This window comes from Trachemys scripta, chromosome 9, assembly GCF_013100865.1.
Source record: "Trachemys scripta elegans isolate TJP31775 chromosome 9, CAS_Tse_1.0, whole genome shotgun sequence".
Lineage (NCBI taxonomy): Eukaryota > Metazoa > Chordata > Testudines > Emydidae > Trachemys > Trachemys scripta.
Genome location: NC_048306.1, coordinates 26032176 through 26055466, shown reverse-complemented (window position 1 = coordinate 26055466; position 23291 = coordinate 26032176). Strand labels below are relative to the sequence as shown.

Here is a 23291-nt window from a genome sequence, read left to right as displayed (position 1 = left end):
ACCTCCAATGTTCAACACCTGGAGGCTGAATTTGCACAGCCAGAGAGCAGGGCTATTAGAGGGGCTCAGCACGGGGCTGCAAGGATTAGGGATGCCTTGAGGGTGCAATTTGAGGCTGAAAACCAGCGGTAATGTCTGGTGCCCTGCATGGGAGTGAAGTGCAGTGGTTACAATGTCAGTAGGAATCTGTGTTTGCTAAGCTGATTTGCAGTGCCTGTTTCTTTCCTGGGCTAAGGTATCTTTTACTTTATGCAATAATAAAGAATGTTTTCAAAGCCAAAAAATCCATTTATTGAAAAGAAAATTCATTTATTGAAAGAAACACAACTGTTTGGGAATCAGAAAGGGCAAGGGGGTGGGGTGGGGAACGGTACAATCATAGATTTGCATATGTCCTGTCTGGAGTGCTGTGCAATGAGTGCTGCACTTCAGGATGGCTATACTGCATGGTGATGGGGGTTGAGTGCAGAGGGTAAGGGTCGTAGTTCTCAGGGCTGGTTGGTGAAGATACAGTTGTTGGAGGCAGCTGGTGGCAGTAAGAACCCAGATGTTGGGGAAAGTGGGTTGGAGGTGACATGGGGGCACAAGGGAAAGAGTTTTGGGGCAAGGGCTGCAGGGGCGGGCGGGGCGGTCGTGCTCTGCCTGCATGGCTATGACCACCTGGAGAGAGACCGCTTGGCTCCATGATGCTTATCAGCTGATCCGTGCTTTGCTTCCGGTGCACTGCATTTTCCTTGCGGATCCTGCTTTTGCTCTCCCTCCACTCCTGTACTTTTTGATTCTCTGATTGATGCATCACTTCGTGCAGCATGTCTTCCTTGCTTTTTCGCGATCTCTTCCGGAGTTTTTGCAGTCTCTCAGCTGGGTTTCTGTGCCTTGGGGAGAGCCAACAGCTGCAGGGGGCACCTACACTGAACACTGTCCCAACATTTTCCACAGGAGTTTATCCTGGAAGATATCTCGCTGCTGAGGGTGACCTGGGAAGCAAAGGAGGGTCTTCTACTGCAATCCGGCTTCCGCTCTGGCCCATATGCAGCTTGCCTGTGTGCAGTAATGGTCCCCCCGCCCCTCGCGGCACAGTAGCGCGGACATGTTAGCCTGGCTGGGACAAGGACCACGGTGGCTCTCCCAATAAACCTGCACAGGCGCATTGCCCACGTTCTGGATGAGACTTTCAAAGAGATTACCAAGGCTGATTACTGCGATGTGATAGATCACATCAATGCGCTATTCCGCATCTATGCATGCATGCAGCCCTAACCCTCCTCTCCCAAAGAGCCTGCACCGAAAAAATTCCTTCCCGAAAAAAAACTCCCCCCCAACCCCCCACAAAAAGCCACTTACTGGGAACCTGCTTTTTTTTTTTTTTTTAATTAAATTAAATTAAATTAATGGAGATATCCTATCTCCTAGAACTGGAAGGGACCTGCCTTCACTAGCAGGACCAAGTACTGATTTTGCCCCAGATCCCTAAGTGGCCCCCTCAAGGATTAAATTCACAACCCTGGGTTTAGCAGGCCAATGCTCAAACCACTGAGCTATCTCTCTTCTGTTTATCCTCCACCAAGTACCGGCTGCTGCGACTGGCTACCTTCCTCCTGGCTTGAGAAGAGCTCCTGGCTGCATGCCTCCAGGGATTCTGGGGTATCTCCCCCTGCCCCAGCACCCTCACTCCCGCTTTCCTCCTCCTCCCCCTCCCCCCGCTCTGAAGTGTCCATGGTGATGCTCGGAGTGGAGGTGAGGTCACCCCCAAGTATCGCGTCCAGCTCTTTGTAGAAACTGCAGCTCATGGGGGCAGCACCGGAGTGGTGGTTTGCCTCGCGGGCTTTGTGGTAGGCATTCCGCAGCTCCTTCACTCTAATCCTGCACTGCAATCCTGGTCATGGCCCCTTTCCATCATGGCCCTTGATATCTGCCCAAAGGTATCGTAATTCCTATGGCTGGATAGCACCTGGGACTGGACAGCTTCCTCCCCCCAAACACTGATGAGGTCCAGCAACTTGCCCTTGCTCCATGCTGGGGCTCGTTTGGCGCGTGGAGGCATGGTCACCTGGAAAGATTCACTGATAGCACTCCACACCTGGCTGAGTAAACAGGAAGGAGATTTTTAAAATTCCCAGGGAATATAAAGGGCGGGTCTGATGGTTGGTCACCTGAGGCCAGGGCAATAGAGTTCGAACTGATGAGCAGAGTGGCTAGAACAGGCATTGTGGGATACTGCCGAATACTTCTGGAGGCCAATCAGAGCGCATTGGGTGGCCACACTGGTGCCGCAGCACAGCAACGGCAGCGCAATACTCTTTATTCCTCTTGGGGAGGTGGAGTACAAGTGGCGCTGTAGCCACGGAGATACAGCGCTGTACGTGCCTTGCCAGTGTGGACGGGGAGTGAGCTACAGTGCTGTGGGTGGCTTTATTGCGCTGTAACTAAGTGTAGCCAAGGCCAAAGAATAATGTTTCAGTTCTTGTTCTCTCCTCTGTGCATGAGCAAGGAGGAGGCCAGTTCATAAGAATTAATGGTTTGTAATTACAAAAACAAAACAAAGAACACACCCAAAACACTAAAAAAAATTCTTAAGATTGTAAAGTCAAGTACTCTGTAGTCAGAAAAGACCAGAATTAAGATTGCTTGTGCAACCCACCACCCCTCCCTCTGTGCAGCCTTAATTCAGCCCCCTTGCACGTATGCATTATGTTACATAATCACTATTTTTTCTACAAGAACCTGCCTATTTCAGTGCTATTGCACAGAGCTCACTTATTGATTCAATATTTTGTTTTCTCCACATTGTTCAATACGTGACTCCAGGCCTTATTTACTGCAAACTATTCAAATCTGCTCACAAGACAGATTTTTAAAATTTCCTCTGGGGCTTTTTTAATGCATTTCCCTCAATAGTATCTAAGTGCTTCACAACTATTAATATATCCATTTTTACAAACCTCACAAGTGCGTATTATCCCACTTTTACAAATGGGGAAGTGAGGCACAAAGAGATTAAGATCAAAGGTGCTCACTTATTTTGGGTGCCCAATTTGAGATTCCTAGGAGCTGATTTTTCAAAGTACTGTACTTAGCACTATATAGCACTTCATATGTTCAAAGCACAGCGCCCATTGACTTCAGTTGGAATTGTGAGTGCTCAACCTTTTTGCAAATCAAGTATCAAGTCAGGCACTAGAAAATTAAGAACACACAATTAGTGACAACTTGTGAAAAGTTTGGTTTAAGTGACTTGCCAGCATCAGCATCACGTAAGAACTCTGCAGCAGTGGCAGGGATAGAATCCATTTCCCAGGGGCAGCATTCAACTGATTTAAGCATGACACTATTCTTCCCTTGCCTCATTCCCGGCACACCTGTGACTCTGTGGGTGCGGTTGCTGTAGCAGAGACCCTAATTTTGCAAGCGCATGTGAGTACACATGCCCCCTTGGACTTCCCCTCACCTCCTTTCCCCTCAGTTTGCATTGGGCTGGTGGGCCTCCTCCTCCTGTCTGCCCACCAGCCCTCCCTCTCATGGTTTGCAACCCCCCCCCCCCTCCATCTCACAAGGCCCCAATCTCACTTGCAGTTTATTGCTCCCCCCCGCCACCATTTCACCTGTTCCCTTCCCCTTGCAGTTCACTGCAGCCCCCTGTCTTGTGTGGTCCCCCTCTCATTGCAGTTCATTCCCCCTTCCATTTGTTACGGGCTTCCCCCTTGTTTGTTACTTGCCTCCCCTGCCTTGCCCCATCTGTTTGCCTGCCTGCCTTCCCTAGGTTGCCCAAGCCCCAACCTTTGCTGTTTGTTCCGTGCCAGGCCCTTTCCTTCACTGTTTGTTTCTTGCCTCCCACGGCCTCTTGGCCCTGATTGCCTCCATTGCCCACTGTCCGGCCAGCTCTATACCAGTGCTATTGAACCATTCCTCCGTCTGCCCTGCAAGAGGATGACTGGGTTGGTGTTTCAGGAGCTGGATTTGCAGGTGGGCCTGCTGACATATGCCAACAACGTATTTCTTGTGGTTAAGGACCCAGGAGACCTAGCACGGGTGGAGGCATGCCAAGCCATTTATTTGGCAGCCTCCTCTGCCTGGGTCAACTGAGTCGAGCGCTGGTCTGATAGTCGGACAGGTAGCAGGAAGGCTCCCTCCCACCCATAGTGTGCCAGCTGTAGGGTCCACTGCTCTGTCTTGGTATCACTTTACTGCCATTGGTCCCTCCCTGCTGGAGAATTAGATTGACCTAGAGGCCAGGATGTGTGAGGGGTTGTGGAGGTGGACAGGGCTGCTCCAGTGCCTTTCCCTTCAGGTGCTGGAGCTGATGTGGGTGATCAACCAGCTAGTCCAGTCCATGCTCTGGCACCAGCTCAACACCATGAGCCAACCCCCAGGGACCCTGGCCAGCCTCCAGCAGAAGATTCTGGAGTTTTTCTAGCCAGGGTTGCACTGGCTCTCTGCAGGTGTCCTAAGCCTCCCTCTGGGGGAGGGCAGACAGGCCCTGGTATGCAACTGTAGCCAGGTCCACGCCTTCCACCTTCAGATCCTGCAGAGACTGTGGTAGTGCAGGTAGGCTGGCATAGTGTGTGCTGATATATGCCTTCCTCCTTCACCTCCAATACAACCAGCAGCTCTTTTGTCTCCAGCGAGACCTCTCTGAGCTGCCTGTCTTTTATCAGGACCTAGAAGCTAGTTTCAGCAACCAGGTCCCTAGCGGCCAAGTGGGAAGCTCTCCTCATGGAACCCCTGCTACACAACCCCCATTTCTTCGTGCAGGTGGTGGAGTCCCCCTTGGTACACCGGAGGTTTGGTCCTGGCTGGTGCCACCAGAATTGGAGCCCTCCTGGCCAACAAATGGAGGGACTAGGTGGACCCCATGGTGCTCAGCCAGCGCATGGGCCGCCCACCTGCATTTCCCCCCTCGGGTGCTCCAGGTGAAGCCATCCTTGCCTCCTGTTTCTCTCACTTTTCTCAAGCAGGTCCTCTCTGCTTCCCTTGGCCCTCCGGAACTCAGTGGACCCCTGTCCCACAAGCCTCTGTACACCCCGGTCCCCTAAATTGGCTGAACAAGGGCCAGATGGTCCATTTCCACACTGTGCCCAGAAAATGTCTGTACGTGCTCATGCTTCACACCATCCACTTCCTTGCCCTCATGTCCCACACCAACCCTAAGTGATGGGCCTACTGCCACCTGAGGGCGAGGAACCCTGGTTGGCCAGCCTGTTCCTCACTCTGTGTTCACGGACTGCCGGGGATAGCAGTTGACAGCTCCTCCAAGGATCCATCAGCATGGGCATTTACCTGACAGAGCTCACAATCTCATGACACCTGTCCTTTCTGTAGTGAGGACACCCTGGACACACATCTACCTAGTGTGTGTCAGATTGCAAACCCTCTTCCGGCTCCTCCAGAACCTATGTAAAAGGTTTGGGTTGCACTTCTCCATGTGCCTCCTCAAAGCTGCACACCTCATCCACGGCAACAAAGCTGCGTGATGTCCTCCTCAATTTCATCCTGGTGCTGGCCAAGACGGCCATCCATCACTCCAGGAGGAAGCTGGATGGAGCAGGGTGCTCTGTGAGGCCTGTTTCCAAGCCCTTCTTAAGTCATATCTCCAAGCAGAGTTCCACTGACTTTTTAGGCACCTTTGAGGAGCAGTGGACGCTGTTGGAGGTTCTCTGCTTGGTGTCCCCTTGTGGTTCTGATTTTTGCCCTTTGAACTTCACTTCCATCCCTAAGTGGCCCCCTCAAGGATTGAACTCACAACCCTGGGTTTAGCAGGCCAATGCTCAAACCACTGAGCTATCCCTGCCCCCCCCCCCCCCATGGGATACTTCCATCCCTGTTATTTCAGTTGTTGTGCCCAGTATTTAATTGTGGCCTGGGTTCCATGGCCACGCTCACTCAGCTGACGGCTGGGTTAAGCCTGCTGTCTCTTGCCAACCACAGTAAGTACATACTTTCCAACTTCTGCAACAAATAAATGAGTCCTACAGACAAGTCTCTTTCATTACACAATCCTAATTTACCCCACAGCAGGAACAGCCTGTGCACTGAATAAGGCAGGGCTCCGGTGGAAAGCATAATATGTGATCATGTAATTAGATTGTATCATGATGCACAGATAGAAGGGGGCTGAATTAAGGTTACACAAGCATTTCCTAACTTTTGAGTGCTGGACTTCGCAAGCTTACTAATGTTCTTTTAATACTTTTGTGGGTAACTTCTTAGACTTAAAAAAGCAAACTGAAAAAGAAAAAAAATTATCATGCGGCATCATATTAACACCCACATGGGTCATCAGCATCATTTGGAATCTTTAGGTCCACCACACAGACGTGTGACATTTGAGCTAACCAAAGAACTGATAGCAGTAATAGGGTGTCATCCTCTATGTTGACTAGCGCTAGAAAGGAATGGGACACTGTCAGTGGGTTTCACAGATATTTGCTGATAACAGAGGGATGGTTGACCTGGGAATGTTGGGTTCTATTTCAGGCTTTGGAAGGGAGCATTCTTCTAATGGGCACAGACTTCTGCCCAGTCCTGTCTCGTTTCCATCCCTGGCCTATCTCTGTCTCATTCCAGTCCCAGTGTTCTTGCCCAGCAAGTGCTCCAAACTCCTCATCCCACTCTCCCCCAGCTCTGGCTCTTGTCCCCTCTATATTTGAATCAGTTAATTTCCTCCTCTCTGCCACCTGAGCCCAGCAGAGGGGGGGGTCAATGAGAGAGAGAGAGGCTCCCTGCTCTCAGTAGGTGTGCCTGGACCCAGCCAGGTCTGCATCAATTGAGAACGGCAATTATAGGGAAAATCTCACTGAACCTCAGGTTGGAGCATGCCTATTGCAATTGGAGTCTTACCTGCTAAAAATCTAAGTCTGTACCAAGTATGTGCAAACTGCAATTTTTCAAAGGCTTATAATTTGATCAAATTTGGGTGGATTTTCATGGTGACAACAAAAGGCACATTAGTGACACATAGGCCACGCTTTGACAAATTTGCAGTCCCTACTACACAGCATAGGAGCACTAGAGCTTTGTAAAGCAGGAATCACCAAAATGTTTTTAACAGGGCAAAACATTTTTCCTTACCCTAATTCTTGGAAACAGCTGAACTATTTTGGCTGAAATTTCCAAAATAATTGAAAAATAATTCTGCCTGACACTCAACGTAGAAAATTTCAGCCCCAATGGTTATAGTTTGGCAAAGTTATAAGCAACTGAAAACAGGGTCTTACAATGGGAAGTATCAGGCAACCTTAATAGGTAGTGCTACCTTCCTATCTATCTATAATGCTAAGCCCACCTACTCATCTCACACAGGCCCCTGAAGTGCCATCAACATCCTTATCCAGGAAGTGGATTTACAAACGTAGCGATGTATCCTGGTTGTACATAATGCAGACTATTCCATGCCCAACAGAAAAGCCCAGTTTCTCATGTTCGTGACTATAATGTAATGACAGGCAACTCTAGAGCTGGCAATTCACTGGTAGGACCCGACCTATGGCTGAAAAGGATGTCTGCCATGCAAAGTCTGTTTTTTGCTGTTCAGAGGGATGCTTTCCTCACTGGTGGGGTAATACTGAAATTCATTCTCCAGTGCTCCCTATCACTCACTCAGCTTCAAGTCTTGGAAAAACAGAGTAAAGAAGCATCTCCGAATATGTTACATTTGTTCAACTGTAACTTCCCAAGGGGAGCAACATCCCTCACCCAGGAGTGGAAATATCAGTGAAAGTATCATGTATTAAACAGTATACAGCCTTGCAGCAATCCCAACTTCCTACTGCACAAATCCCTTCTTTATGTGAGTTTCACTCATTGCAAGTACACAATAGACCCCATAGGGAGCTAGCGGTTTACATGGGCCCTCATAAGAACTTTTAAGTTCCTCTTGTTTGTATTTTCACTCTTCATTGACTTATCTGACTTCATAGCATGATGGAAGACAGGTGATAGGCCTTAGCTAGATTAGATGAGCAGGCTTCTTAGTGCCAGCAGCAGCACCTGTTACTTATTGCTTGTTGGCAGCACCCCCCTACTCTGATTATCAGGGGTCACTTGGAAATGAGCAAACATTTCTGCCCCTCCTTCGTCCGTCCTTTGGCAACTGGCACATACAAATTATCTTCCCAAAAAAGTGGAACATACTGGTTACAGCAGGAGACAATGGGTATTGGGGCTAGGGGTCAGGACTCCGGGATCCTACTCCCAAACCTATAACCAACTCACCATCATCTGAGGGCACTGTAGTTTTCTCTCAGAGCCTTGGCTTCCCCATCTGGAAAGTACAATACTTTCTGTTCACAATTGGTTTGTAAAGTGCTTTAAAACTGTGTAACTTCTAGGGATTCTTTCATAGTTCTCATCAAAGTGGATGAAACTGGGTCATTTACTTTTTGCATGCATGTCTCATCGGAATGAGCAGAGTTATAGGACTTAAGTACATTACTGACTGTACAACTTCCAGGAAGAACAAGTGACTAAAAAACCCCAAAGGCCAAAGTGGTAGGTTCTTTTTAAGATGCATAAAGAATCCAGAAGACATTTCCCACACAACCCTTAAGCTTCACAGAGCATCTATAGCTGAAGAATGCATTTAGATGGGACAGCCTGTTACCTGTTTCTTCCACAGATAAATTGGTGTTGGCCTTTGATGGGCAGGGGCTCTGAGTAAAGTAAATAGTGGCAGCAGCAGTCCTCTCCCCAAAACAAACATAGAAAAGGTGTTGGTGAAATAACTTTATTTAGTGTGATACACGGCTGTGGTCAGACAGTCGCTATTCATATTAATAGTCATACTTACTTGGCTAACAGCTAGAAGACAGCAGGGCCAGAGACACACACTCACTATTATGCACATTCATAGGGAAGGCAGTGGAAAGTGAAGTATTTTATTTCACTAGGTTTTCCCTCCCGATTACTTATTCTCTCCCTCCAACCCCCTTCCCCCTCAAAAAAGAAAGTCCAGTGACTTGAGAGAACAATACAACACAGTGGCAGGGTATGTCTGCCTGTAAGAAGGGGAGAGCGGAACCTGTTCTACTGCAGACACAGACACACTGACAGAACATCAGCAATTCCCACACAATAGGGAGTATATACATAGTATGGGACAGGGCTTCACCCTGGGGATGGGTTCTAAAGGACTCAGACTAGGCCATTGAGGGCTTCAGGTAGGAAAAAGGGAACACTCCAGAATAGGAAGGAGAAACAAAGAACAAAACATCCCAGCTTCTCCCTGCAGGTCAACTCACATGGAGAGGAAGGGACAATGCTGACCACATACCAAATGTATCTATCTTAACAACCAGTAGCAGGGTACTCCCATGGCCATTAAGTAAACACAACAAGAAGAGCCAGCCCTGGCATCATGAATTGGGTGTTCCCAAAAGGGAAATCCCAGCTATCAGCGTTCAAGTTAGTTCATCCAGGTAAAAGTGATAGTTCATTCCTCTCCCTGGATAGGGCCACAGGGTTCACAGAAAGAGTACATAGCTGAAGTGGCGACCAACAAGGCATTATACCAGAGGAAATACAATTTATGCTGCTACACCCCATCCAAGCCCCTGTTCTACTGCACTGTCTCTACCCTCCCTTTAGGATGTACCCTGACACCACTACACAGTCAAATGGATGATCTAACAGGATTTCTCCATCTCTTCCATGTACATTCCTCTCAGCCAATGGACAAGCCTGATCACAGCAGGGTTGTGGGTGGGCACAGAGGCAAAAATCACTTTTAAAAAAATCCCCTTTAAAATGATCATAAGAGTCACTAGGCGATGTTCCCTCAACCCAAGCTAATGGAACAGAAGCAGCCACAAAAAGCAACGTTTCCCTTTATTTAATCCCATCTTCCCCTCCTTTGAAGGTGGGAACAAACCCACCCTACTGCTTGTCCCAATGTTGGGAACATTATGACCTAGCATCTTCTCCACATACAGGGTTGGGGAGGTTCTCCAGCAAAGGCAACTGCAAGGTTGAGGGTAGCCATGTTCTATTTCATAGGCAACACACTAGAGCAGGGGTAGGCAACCTATGGCATGTGTGCCAAAGGTGGCATGTCAGCTGTTTTTCAGTGGCACTCACACTGCCTGGGTCCTGGCCTCCGGTCCAGGGGGCTCTGCATTTTAATTTAATTTTAAATGAAGCTTCTTAAATATTTTAAAAACCTTATTTACTTTACATACAACAATAGTTTAGTTATATATTATAGACTTATAGAAAGAGACCTTCTAAAAACGTTAAAATGTATTACTAGCACACGAAACCTTAAATTAGAGTGAATAAATGAAGACTCGGCACACCACTTCTGAAAGGTTGCCGACCCCTGCACTAGATAGTTAAAAGAATAAAACTGCTGTTACCCAGATTCAATCTAGTGGAATACAAGATGCTCAGCTGCCCTTCCACCACATTGGTTGGAGCTGCTGGCACTGGATTGAGTCACTTCTGCAGTGCAAGCCCCATTTCTGCATAACTAGTAACTGTGTAGCTTGTATCCTATGTCTGGCTAGCAGACAGTAGGTTGTGCATGTTCCACAAGAAAAAGGAATATGTCTGCAGGTGAAGATAACCAGAATGGGACCTGGGATGCCCAGTCCTAATACTGCCATCCTAGGGATAAACTCTAGATTCCATATGCAGCCTGCAGATAGAGCCCAGGTCATCCACAGATGAAGTCAGGCAGGCTCTCCCACAGAGACTGAATGCTGCAGCAAGTCTGTCTAACCTCCTCCCCTGCAGCTGACAGCATTCCCCAGGGTAAAGAATCCAACTGAAGCCAGTGATCCTGGGGAATTCTACCCACCACAGGACAAAGGGAGCAAACAAGATCAGTGGCTTGTGCTAGAGCAGATTGGGAGTAGAATGGCCAGTGCTCAGCTCTCACTCACACTGATGCGGGAAGTAAGGAGGGCAGGGAAGTTCCTTCTCCCAAATCTCAAAAGAGAAGACCCAGGAATTGGCTAAGACCAACCACAGGAGGGAGGGACTGGGAAGCCTGTACTGTGCAACCTCTGCAGGAAGCAGGACATGGAGAACAGATCACCCCCAACTTTCAAAACAGGCAAGGCCAAAACAAATTGTGACTAGTTTTAAAGGAGAAGCCTCTGAAGGGGAAAAAAAAAAAATAAAAAAAGGAAGTGGTGCATGGGAGAGAAAAAATTACTGGAGTGGAAGGAAAACTGATTAAGATGCAAGGCAATTAGGGAGGTGGAGAACCAACCCCCAGCTTTATTTTTGTTTTCCCTAACGTGGCAGCTTTTTTGTTGCATTCATAGAAAAAGACACCTGTGCAGATAGGCCCAAGGTGTGGGATGGAGTAAAGGGCACCGTGGTGCCAAAGTGCACTACTAAAAGAGGACGACATGACATTCATTCTGCACTCAGGGCTCATACCATGCAATAGGAGGGGCAGCCAGGGCTGTTCCCCACCAGCTAACAGGGAGCTCGCTGACTTAGTAGATTGATTAGCTGTTTCTTCAGTTCACAGAAAGTAGGTTTGCCTAGCCAATGAGAAGTGATGCTCTTCGGTGAGACTGGCCAATCAGGGAAAGTGTTGCTATACAACGGGCACTTTAGCAGGAACAGCCGCTCTCCGTTACTGGCTGCTCAGGAGGTTTCTCTAGCTTGATGTCAATCACTGTAAAAAACAAGTTAAGGAAGCCACCTGGCCAGGGTCATGGGCAAAGCATCACAATACAACTCAAGCCCAGTAGAGCACATAGGACAAAGCACAGACCCTACCTAACCCAGGAGTAAAGTTGGGGGTTTCCACAGTTAAGAACTGGGTAACAAATGCAGCCACCTAGGTGGCTTGGTACATAGGCATCAATGCCAGGAACTATGAGGTTTGTTTTTTGAAGCAGACATCTCCAGAACCAACAGCTGTCGGAAGGCATTGGTAGAGAGCTGCTGCCTTTGTGAAGGTTGAAGCTAGGAAGTAGTACTGAAGTGACAGCTATAGATTTGACATCTGACAACGAAGGCTGCTGCGATAACAGCTGAATCAGCATGCACTGCCCAGGACAGCACCTACTCTCCTTGATAGAAGCCAGCATTTTGACTACAGCATGTTAGCAACTACCTGTAGCTTTAAACTAGTGTGACCTGGGATTTGGGGCATTTTTACTATAAATCTGAACTGGTCTTTCTCCATAAATAGCCCATGGCAAACCCCTAGCTCCACGAAACATGCTTCTCAAGAACAACTGACCGTCTCCACCCCATGCTATAATACCAGGTGTGTGCACATATGGAGTCACCAGTTGCTGTTAGGGCATTAGCTGGATACATGGGCAAGTAATGAATTTCTATGGACTGTTCCTTTGGCAGAGGCTATGTTCCTGCCTTTCAGTCATTTAGGAGCTGAGTTTGATGGGTTCTAGCTAAGCCCCACTTGGCAGTTCTCTCTCCTGTAATTCTGAATAGCCTCTCAGTCACCCTTCCGGAGAAGGGAAGATGCATTAGCAGAACATGTACTGTACACTGAATAGCAGACATGATGCACAAGAGTGGGGGGTCTGGTTTCACCCAGCACTCGGAAGGGGACAGGCCAGTCAGAAGGATCTCTGTATCGCCCCAGGCCATCTTGCTTGCAGAATACACAATCAGAAAAGATTAGATTATACTGAATCATTACAAATCAAAACCCATTTCACACCAAGCCTAAAAGCAAAAGCTCAATACTGGCCCCAGTGGTAGAAGCGGCCAAGCAGTGAGCACTGCAATATAAAGGTTACTTATGCTTTGCAGCGACGTAACTGAATCAAGGTCCATGACTGCCCTCAATCTGTCAAGGGCAGCAAGCCAGACCTGGCAACAAGGAAAACTTGCTAACTCTTGAAATAAGAAAGTTACTGCATAGCAGACAAGGATACTGTCTTCTTTGCTCTTCTCAGGTGTGCTGTCCATCCCAGGTAAGGCAGCAGCCACACGGCGGAAAAGCTGAAAGGCAGCAACCAAAGTAACAGGTGAATGCAGAACTTGTCAAAGAAAGTAAAAGAAACCTCAATTTTCTCTCTAGCGCTGCTGTTGGAAAGCCACAGTTTTGCCAAGAGTTATATACACATTTTAGCCAGCACTGCAGTATTTAACAGTCCTCACAAGAATATCTCTAAGGACTTTATTCAACCCCAGTCCAAATATTTTATCAAGCTTAGTAAGTTACTGAATATCTACAAAGCACACTTCTGGTGCCGGGTTTTGCTTCAGCTTTTTTATTTCTTTAAAATATACCAGACCATTGCTCCACACACATCACAAAATGCCAGGATGTTAAGAGCAGGCTGGCTAATAATTCAATCCTGCGCTCACTCAACAGAGAAGCAAGTCAGAGGCAGCAATTTACCATTCCAACCCCATTGCTTCTGTGCATAGCTGTAATTGATTTTGTTACTGATAGTGCTATCCACCACTAAACTGATCTAGTTTGTTCCAGAATGTGCTCAGGATTCTAGGGACATGGTGTTTAAAAGTTAAAAGAAATCCAAGCTCTGAGGCAGTGAGCCAGGAGTGGAGGGGCTGACTTGAGTGCTGCACATAGAAAAGAGCCTGTCCTTAAAAGCTATCTATTCATGTTCTTCCTTCCCCACCTCAGACAATCACGAATAGTGCCTCAGGTGCAGGATGGTAATTGTGGCCACAACACACAAAGCTGGACTTACCTTGCAGCACTAGAGAATCACAGAAATTCATGCATTACAAATTTCTGCTAGGCAAATAAAGCAATGCTATCAAGTAGAGTAAGCCCAGAATTTTACACTAGTGCAGAGTGATCTAGTTAAAGAGTAAAATGAAGTTACTGTTTGAGAAGTCCCCAAACCCAAGTGTGAGGTTCTCTGCCAAACCTGTTGCCCTGCAGCATGTTGTGACTAGTGCAAATCAGAGATGAAGAATTTCCTGACAGCAATGATGTTGAGTGTACTTAAAAGTAAATATGGAACAAGGTTTAATTCTGTCCCAGCAGAAACCACCACCACCACCACCTGGGAAAGGAAATTCCACAAGACACTAGTTTAGCTGTGATTTGAAGGGAACACAAGTGCTTTGTTTCCAAAGCTCTGACATGCTTTAGCAACAAGTATTGTTGGTGTCACAGGTCTGGGAACAGGATACGTCAGCTGCTGACAGGATCCCTTAGCATTCTACCTGAATGAGCCCCCTTGGCTTGGCAGGAGAGGGAGCCTCCTTTATTTAAAGGACACACTGACTGCCTAAAGGGAAGAATTTCAGAGGCTGGGAATATAGAGGCAGAGGGTAAAGTGGGAAGTGAAGACCTGATGCAGCACAAAACCCATAAAGCAGCTCATCTCCCTGATCACAGTGAAGTGGAAAGTGCAGAATTTGCATCCTGAGGGCACAGTGCTGCTCTACCTGTTTCACATTGTATCCAGTCTTCGCACTTGTCTCAATAAACATCACATTCAGCTCTTTGGCTCTCTGCTCACCTTCCTCCGTAGTGATTTGCCTGGACAGACAGATGCAAACAGGAAAGAAAGAGCAAGAGACGGAAGAATAGACAGGAGAGAGAAGGCATGAGTTAGAGACTTCTGTGACTGAAACACTCTTCAGTGAAGGATTTTAATAGAGTATTGTCCAGGAAGGGAGACCGTAGGGCTTCTGAGCCTTTACGCCCCTCCCTCCCTTTACCTCCTCCTTATGCTCCAGCTAAGATGGGACCAATCCAAATGAGCAGCAGAGGGAATGTGTAGATTATAATAACCAATAGGATGAGTCTGCACCGGGTGAGTTTCATGTAACAACACACTTAAGTCTCATTCATAGCCTCCTTGTGGGGGAAGGAAGGGCCCTCTTCAGCTGTACCTAATGCAACAGAATCAGTGTGCAGCCATGCAAAAAGCAAGTCCCCCAAGTCAACAGAAGGAAACTCCGTAAGGTGATAGGAAGGTCTCAAAGGCTCCAGCAGGAGGTGAAATTCAACAGCAAGTACTGAGCTGCTGCTTGGAAGCTAAGCATCTGCAAGAGCATCCCTGACCAGTGACCTGTACATACCTGTTTCATATTATATCCTGCTTTAGCACTGGTTTCAATATACATCACATTCAGTTCTTGGGCCTTTCTCTCGCCCTCCTCTATAGAAACCTGTCTACAGCAATGAGAACAAATCACAGAAAAGAAACCAAAACAAAGGAAAACTAGACAGAAATGGTAGTAGAAATTAAAATAAACCACAAAGGAACTGACCAGCAACTGAAATAACATTAGCTTGGAAAGAAAACATACAGGCTACACAAAATAAAATGACAAATTAAATAAATGGCTCAACTCTTCAAACATGTTTGATACTACAGCTTAGAGGACAGTACCTGATTCTTCTCAAAGGGATAACAGTTTCCTGAGGGCTTTATCAAGACACAGAAGTCATGGCCAGGCTCAGATTGACACTAGGGCTTTGTTTAGTTTAGGATTAGAGATGCAGTATTTTAACTAACCAACATGATCTGAACACCTAAAACTCTAGGCACGACAAGGCAGGTTCTTGCTTTGACCAGAGTTTTAGGTGTTAGATCACATTAACTAGCTCAATTTAACATCATCACCTTTAATTCCTAGTCTAGACAAAACATCTGGTACCACCTAGATTACCCCACTGGGAGGGAATTTCTAATGCCACATGCACTCCAACTACAGGTATACTGCAAGCATGGCAAAGTCTCTGGCTTTTTTGATAGGGCTGGTACAAATGTTGAGCTGGCATACACAGGATGCCCTACACTTCTGTCCCATCAGTCATCCTGTGACTGATGAGGTTCCTACTGTATTTTCCAGTGCTGGAAAAAGACAAGAGTGGCAGATTCCACAAGCTTGCTAAAAATTAGAAAGCCCAAAATCTGAGAGCCAGATGACTAATAATATTCTGGGCACCCAGGAAGGACATAAAGTACTAATTGCTCAGGCCATACTGTTATTGTGGATAGAGCATGGTTCTCATGTTTTATCTAGTAGTCACTTTCCCTGGCTGATCCAAAGTGAGGCAGTTTGGAATCCCTGTCAGCCAGATTTTTCAGTCCAGACCATTTGATGTGTGTTATAATTACAACCTAGTTTAAGTTGTTCCTGGGTGGGAAGAGTTTTCCATATTCCTGGTAAGTGCGGTAAGGCATCGTTTATGGTGGCGTTCACTGAAGCTGAGACTCTGTAAAGTAACCTTAGTAGAAAGGAGCTTTGAAAACAGAAGTGAACTATAGTAGAGCTACAGGGGAATGAAGAAAACATGACAATGGTTTAGTTCAGTTGACACGGAGCATTTGTCGGTATCCCACTTCTAAGGTGGCATAGTGTGTAGGAGCCTAGCCTCTGTTAGTAACTCACTGCAAGATGGTTTAACAGAACTGCATATGTTCTTCCCAGTAGGGCTGGAAAGCTCAACACAGCAGCAAGGCATGTTCTCCCCAGTGAAGGGGAAGCGGTAAGGGTAGACAAGGGCCAAAGAGAAAATGAGACTCTCATGGCAGCAATATGCACTTGCAAGGTTGAGTATCATGTCACATGAGCACTATACAACTCCAACACAACGGGGGAAGCAGAGAATGCACGCAGTAAACTCTAAAATGATTTTTATACTTCATGGAAATGGTAAAATAAAAATCAGATTTAAAAATTCTAAAGTATTAAAAATACCCCTTTAACAGAGTTGTATAGTCAGACATCTTGTTGAGCCTCACATCAAAGCAGAGGAAATTAAATAGCCAACTGAGGGTGTTTGGCTGAATGTTTACAATTTTTCTAGCATGGCTACTGCACCGGTGAAAGAATTACGTTTGACAAAGCATTTCTGTTTAAATTCCTCTTACGGCTTGAAACTCACCCAGCAGACAGACGTGCCTGGGGTAAATTGTTTTAGTTTGGTAAGACTGCATTTGGCTGTGAAAGTTCCAAGTGTTTTCCCCAGTTCAGCAACTTAGATTTTTACTGTACACTAAACTCAAATAGGTTAACTTGAAGCAAATTTCCCATGGAACTCAGAACTCAGTAAAGTTAGTGCTTTTGACACAGTTGAAAGTAACAGTTTTGAAATTAATAGTTAAAAAAATACTGCGCAGTCTAATTTTTCCCTCACTAACAATGTGCTGAGGTGCCTAGCACGTGATATACATGAACACCATGAAATAAAGGCACAGCAGTTATTTGTATCTACAGTATTTCTATTGTGTCCATCATAATGGTACTTATGTGACATTTGAATCTCAGTGCACTTTGTCCTTTATACAAAGTAAATTTCAATCAATGGAATAAGCTTGAATTCAACATTAAGGATGAGAATCTGAAGTTAAGAGATTCAGGAATGCAAGCCTCTGGTCCCTTAGGATACTAACTACCCTACTGCACATGCTAAAGTGGCACTGTCACATTTAAAATATTTTTCAAAAACTGAACTGCTTTCTTTAACATACTAGTAGCATTTTATATTAGTAAACCTGACTGAGTTTGAAGAGTCAAGCTTACTTTTTACATCTCTCGTTTTGGACAGTTGAGTGGCCGGATTCATTTTGGTTAATTGTGAGTTTGTTTCATTTGCTGGTTCTGAACACTGTAGTGCTGTGCTACTGCAGGGAATTCTGTTTTGGAGGAAGCCTCTCTGTTGATCTCTCAGATTTTGTAAAATCTGTTTTCCATACACCTACATCTGATGCCAAATTAGACTTGACAGGGTCTCTTACATTTGCCATGCACAAAGACCCATTTAATGTTGCTGTGGGAACCAGAATTTCCTGACTTTTGTGAAGTTACTTTTTCAGTCTTATCTCCCTATTAGGGGCGTGTTTTGTACCAAACAGTGTGGAGCAGGTGCTTGTTTTGGTGGCCTGAGAAGCTTTTTCAGTTGACTTTGTTCTAAACATGATTTGTACAGTTTATAACAAGACAAAGCACCTTGGGCATTCTATTACATCTGTTATGGAACCAACAGCAAGGAGAGTGGGAATCTCACTCGTCACTGACTACTTAAGCCCCAAAGGGCCATTGTAGTCTGGGCTTAAGAACAGTTAGTGGTCCCCTTAAAAAGTATACCAGCCACTTGCTGTCAAACTGGCAAGGTCACCAATTCCCCTCCATTACCTCTTGTCTGCCAGGTCAGTTTTATTCCCCACCAACATGATGATGACATCACTTCCTCTCTCTGTTCGCACATCATCAATCCACTTGGAGGTTTGCTGGAACGAGTTCAGATCTGTGTGAAGAGGGGAGGATTGAACACATTAACTAGAAGCTCTTTCAAACAAGGGGATAATGAAACACTTCTAAAACTACTTGTGTCTTCACCCCTATGCTTTGCCAATTCCCCCAGCACTGCACAGAGGACATCCTTAGATTGCTTCTTGTCCACCCAGAAGGGAAGAGACAGTTATGTTTCTAATGTTATCTTTCCGTAATAACTCATGACTGTACACTTACTAGCCCCTCGCTCAAGTGTAGCATTTCAAACACAATGAGACATCAAAGCACCACTCACTTGTAATGTCATAGACTACCACAGCAATGGTGGAGTCGCGGATGTAGCTGGGAATGAGGCTGCGGAACCGCTCCTGGCCTGCTGTGTCCCAAAGCTGTAGCCGAACCTGCTGGTACCAGGCCAGGGAGAGCAGAAAGAGCAGAGAGAGAGAGAGAAAGAAGAAAGGAGGAAACTGTCCTTTAGAGAAAAGGCTATTTGCCAGAACTAACTGTTTACAGGTCTCAGTCTGGGAACTGGATATTTGCCTTGCTGACCAGCCCCCTGAACACGCAAAGAGCAGTGAACCCAGCTGTTCTGTCTATTTCAGGCTGTAAGAAGGCCTACTTTAATTACCCCTTCTGTGTGCTTGGAAGTCCCATGAAGTTCACACCCTTCCGCTCCCCATACCCATGAGCTCTACCTTGAGGCTACTGCCATTCCAACCAAAAAGGACACCCACTGGTACCCATCAACACTATTTAACATTGTGAAAGGTGGCCAATAAGTAACCTACCATGTTGACCATTCCCTCCAAGGGAGGAGTATGCTGCTTCCCTAACACACCTAGGGTATGTCTTCACTACCCACCAGATAGCAATCGATCCAGCGGGGATCCATTTATCGCATCTAGTCTAGACACGATAATCGACCCGAGCGCTCTCCCGTCGACTCCTCTACTCTAGTGCCATGAAAGGCGCAAGCAGAGTCAATGGGGGAGCGGCAGCAGTCGACTCACCGCGGTGAAGACACCACGGTAAGTTGATCTAAGTAAGTCGACTTCAGCTACGTTATTCACGTAGCTGAAGTTGCGTAACTTAAATCGATCCTCCCCCCACTGTAGACCAGGGCCTAGTCTAGGGAGCTAGAATCTCAGATCTGAGCCCCTTGTGTAATTCTCAAATTTATACTCAATGCAAAGACAAGGGACAACTTCTTCAGGAGACCACGTAGTGAAATAGCATCTACATTCTCCTCAGCATCAAGCATCCAAAAAAAGGGTAATGGGGATTTTTGTGTAAGCTTAGGTCAAGAGGTTTCAGGAAGAAAAAAAAAAAAAGCACACGCAGCAAGCCCCAGCCCACAAATGGCATTCGATGCTCCCTTGCAGAAAAGCATGAAAAGCAGAAACATGCACCAGTTACTTGGCAAGAAGAGGACAGTTTGGTCTCTAGCACAGCAGCCATATTAGCTCAGTCAGAATATCCAAAGCACAAAAGGGGCTACAAGAGACACCACAATTTAAAAATGTTATTTCTCCCTCCCCCACTCCACCCTCATATCCACAGGTTCTTGGGAGGTCAGAAAGAAGTAACGGTGATTATGCCTGGTTGAAGGTGTGTCCTACCTACATGAAGTGTCAGGGCTCAAAAAAGGCCCCTAGATACCACAATAGTGAGTGAACAAATGCTTAATAAAATATATCAAGTAGTTTCACCTCAGATTTCCCATTCCGTCTCCCCAAAATGCTGCCAACTGTCATCCCGTTAGCAGCACTGCTCTGAACAGTCTGACAGAGCAAGAAAAGCCTGCTACTGACATTTTCAGTGATCAAACATGTTTAGTGTGAGCTAGAGGAAGCCCCAGAAAGGACCTAGTAGGAGTATCTGAGCAGGCTAGATGTGCTCACAAATTCTAATTGCTCAGCAGTTTGGAACAGTGGCCCTTTTATGCCTGAAAGAGCATATTAGTTGAGTGAGCTTGCAGGTGCCCAACGCTAGCTATAAGATGAAGGTGGCAGTTTTTACTAAGGAAAGAGAAGGGCAGACTGCCAAATTCTGTTTAAGCTCTTAAAATTCTGTTTAAGAGACTTGTTCTTGGAGAAGCTTTGGCAGACCACCTCTCCAAACCCCTATGGTACCAGCACTAGAATCCACTCCATTGCCCTGTGGTTTCAGTTGCATTGGGGTCTAACTTTAAGTGTTAGACTCCTTGGTGCCCTTCCCTCTCCTATAAAGGGCACTGCTTTGTGCTAGCGTCCCCCAGTGCCAGAGGAAATCCAAACAGTGAATCCCAGCCCCTAGGCTACACTGTATACCAGTCCTCAAGATTCAGGTTTGAGACTTGTACCCTAGGCCCATTCCTTAGCTTCATGATGCACCTCCATGGTGGTCCCCACATCACTGCTGCCCACCTCCCATTCACCCAGGCAGGGTCCAAAAAAGATGGAGTTTAAGCTGCCTCACTTACACGGCTGCCACTCATGTTCCTCCGTATCTAGAAGGTGTTACTGAGAGGTTCACGCACTCATTCTGGATTTATTCCTCACCACTCCCCCAAGGCCAGCTGAGCTCCCGCTCTGCCAGCTTGTTTCAGCAGGCATCCAAGTATGTCGTATGGAGTGCCACAGCTTTGCTGACCTGCTAGACTGTTTTGACCAGTGGCTCTCAAACTACTGTACTGGTGACCCCTTTTACATAGCAAGCCTCTGAGTGCGACCCCCCTTATAAATGTATAAAAAAGCGTTTTTAATTTAACACTATTATAAATGCTGGAGCAAAATGGGGTTTGGGGTGGAGGTTGACCCCCCTCCCCCTGTAATAACCTCGCGACCCCCTGAGGGGGCCTGATCCCCAGTTTGAGAACCCCTGGTTTTGACTTATTGGAGCCTAAGTTGTTTGGAGAAGCTGAAGTTGCTGTAGGGACAGACTGCATATATGCACGCCTTTTTTTTTTTTAAGTGTGTGTGGGGAGAATAAGGGAAACAATTGTAACATCCTTCCTATCCCCAATTCTCACCATTTCATTTGTGGCCAGGGCTGCATAAGCACAATCTTTCACTCCGAATCCAAACAGAACTAGAAGCTTCCCATAGCCTGCTGCAGAACAGGCTGAATAGCATGTTATGCCCCTCACAATATCCAGCCCGGGACAGATGTCATCACAGACTGGCACAGTGCACATCCTGTCTCTCAAACTCCAACCTCAGCTAGAGCTGTTCCCAATGTATATCCGAGCATGTCCCTGTCTATGTCCAGAAGGCAGACTTGTCCTCGTTTTCCCCTCAAATTCCTGCATGGTGCCCTATGGCACATTACATTTGTATGTTCTGCCACCCCAGAGGCCTTTCCCTGAAGGAAGTCTCAGACAATCATTCGCAAAGTGGAGTAATCTTGGAAATTACAGAGACCTCAATTGCTTGTCCCCGCTACAAATCATTGGGGGGAAATTCAAACAGAAAAGTGATCTTACTTGTTAAATATTTATGTACTCAGCACAGTGCATGACAAAAGTAAAGGAAGTCCCCACCCATAAAACCTTAGAAGTTAGAATTACTTTATCCTAAACTCTAGATTAAAGTGAATCTAGAAAGAAAAAACTACTGGGGCAGTGTTTTTTATTTATTTTACTTAGCTCTAGTCTATACCATATGGATATACTGGTATAACCCTCCATGTGGACACTTCTTCAGATATAAATCACTTTTTGATTTCCCAAGTGATAAACTAAACCAAGGAACGGAACTCTTAATATTGGAATAAGTGTCTATCCCAGGGGTTATACCAGTACAACTATTAATTTAAATTCACCCCTTAGCTTACACCTCCCATATAGACAAGACCATTTTAATTTAGAGAAAGTTTGAATGATGGGTGTTTTCCCTTCAAAGTTGTTTATTCTTTAGAAATGCCAGGAATATTAAGTCTTGCCTTTCCCTTTTTGTTAGAAGGCTCTGTGGACAACCCAGAAGTGCACTGTGCAGTTTTTAAGTTGGTGTTATACAGTTTCAGACAGTTTGAAAATAAAAAAGAGTTACTCCCCCCACTCAGGTTTCCCTTCTTTGGTATCTTTGTCAAATTCCTTCTAGTGCTCTACTTGTCCAGAGAAATCCTACAGTTCTAGCATTAAAACAAGTAGATAAGAGCTTCTGAAAAACCCTTAAGGCCTTTTTTTAATAACACAGAGGGATATAAAAAGGCATAAATCCAATTCGCACACGTACACACCCTTTGTAGGTCATCTTTAAGGTTTGAGATATGAGTAAATAGAAATCAATGATTTCCCAATTCCCTAAGCAGCCTTGATGGAATTACTTTTGGAAGTGGGAAAGAAGAGACTTCGGCTACCTCCCCCAGAGGCAGGAGATCCACCCACAAAACACCTGCCGGGCTCTAGCTGTGAGCTTAGCCCCACCTCGTATGGAAATGAGCCCCTTCCAAAAACAGAGCTGTCTCCTCCACTTAGAGGGAACCTGTTACCAGCAAGGCCCCTGCAGGACCTCAGGCTCAATACCTACTTGTAATGTCAAAGACAATGACAGCTGCAGCAGAGTCACGGATGTAGCTGGGAATGAGGCTGCGGAACCTCTCCTGGCCGGCTGTGTCCCACAGCTGCAGCCTGATCTGGGAAATGGAAAAATGTAGGGGGAGAGGAAGGGGAAGAGCAGGAAAAATGGAAACAAAATAAAACCAAAACCCAAGTGAAATAAAAAGAAAAACTATTTTGCAAGGCAAAAAATAATGCAAACAAACATTCAAAGGAAAGTTAAAATGGAACAAAAATGCAGTGCAGAAGAATGAAGAGTGATGAAGGTACCTCTCCATCCCTTCCATGCAATGGCCGCAACTAACATGGCAGAACCATCACTCAGCTTTCACCTCTACCTGCTGAGGTGTGAGAGACACCCTATTTCGGTGGAAAACCAAAACATCCCTCATAAAAATCACTTCTAACAGCATCAGAGGGGTAGCCGTGTTAGTCTGAATCTGTAAAAAGCAACAGAGGGTCCTGTGGCACCTTTGAGACTAACAGAAGTATTGGGAGCATAAGCTTTCGTGGGTAAGAACCTCACTTCTTGCATCTGAAGAAGTGAGGTTCTTACCCACGAAAGCTTATGCTCCCAATACTTCTGTTAGTC

At 46.1% G+C, this 23291-nt stretch overlaps 1 protein-coding gene across 1 annotated transcript in view; it reads right to left on the bottom strand.

Annotated features, from left to right (window-relative positions):
- Nucleotides 1-10213: 10213 nt before the first annotated feature.
- The window catches only part of LOC117882906 (ras-related protein Rab-6A-like), a 23999-nt gene continuing 10921 nt past the window's right edge, over nucleotides 10214-23291 (bottom strand). The window contains exons 2-7 of the mRNA XM_034781790.1: nucleotides 22671-22813; nucleotides 18458-18563; nucleotides 18064-18175; nucleotides 14359-14452; nucleotides 12864-12930; nucleotides 10214-11626 (exon numbers count right to left, since the gene is read on the bottom strand). Of these exons, the coding sequence (XP_034637681.1) occupies nucleotides 11562-11626; nucleotides 12864-12930; nucleotides 14359-14452; nucleotides 18064-18175; nucleotides 18458-18563; nucleotides 22671-22813 (587 nt within the window). The 3' untranslated portion in view covers nucleotides 10214-11561. The remainder of the gene's footprint in view (nucleotides 11627-12863; nucleotides 12931-14358; nucleotides 14453-18063; nucleotides 18176-18457; nucleotides 18564-22670; nucleotides 22814-23291) is intronic.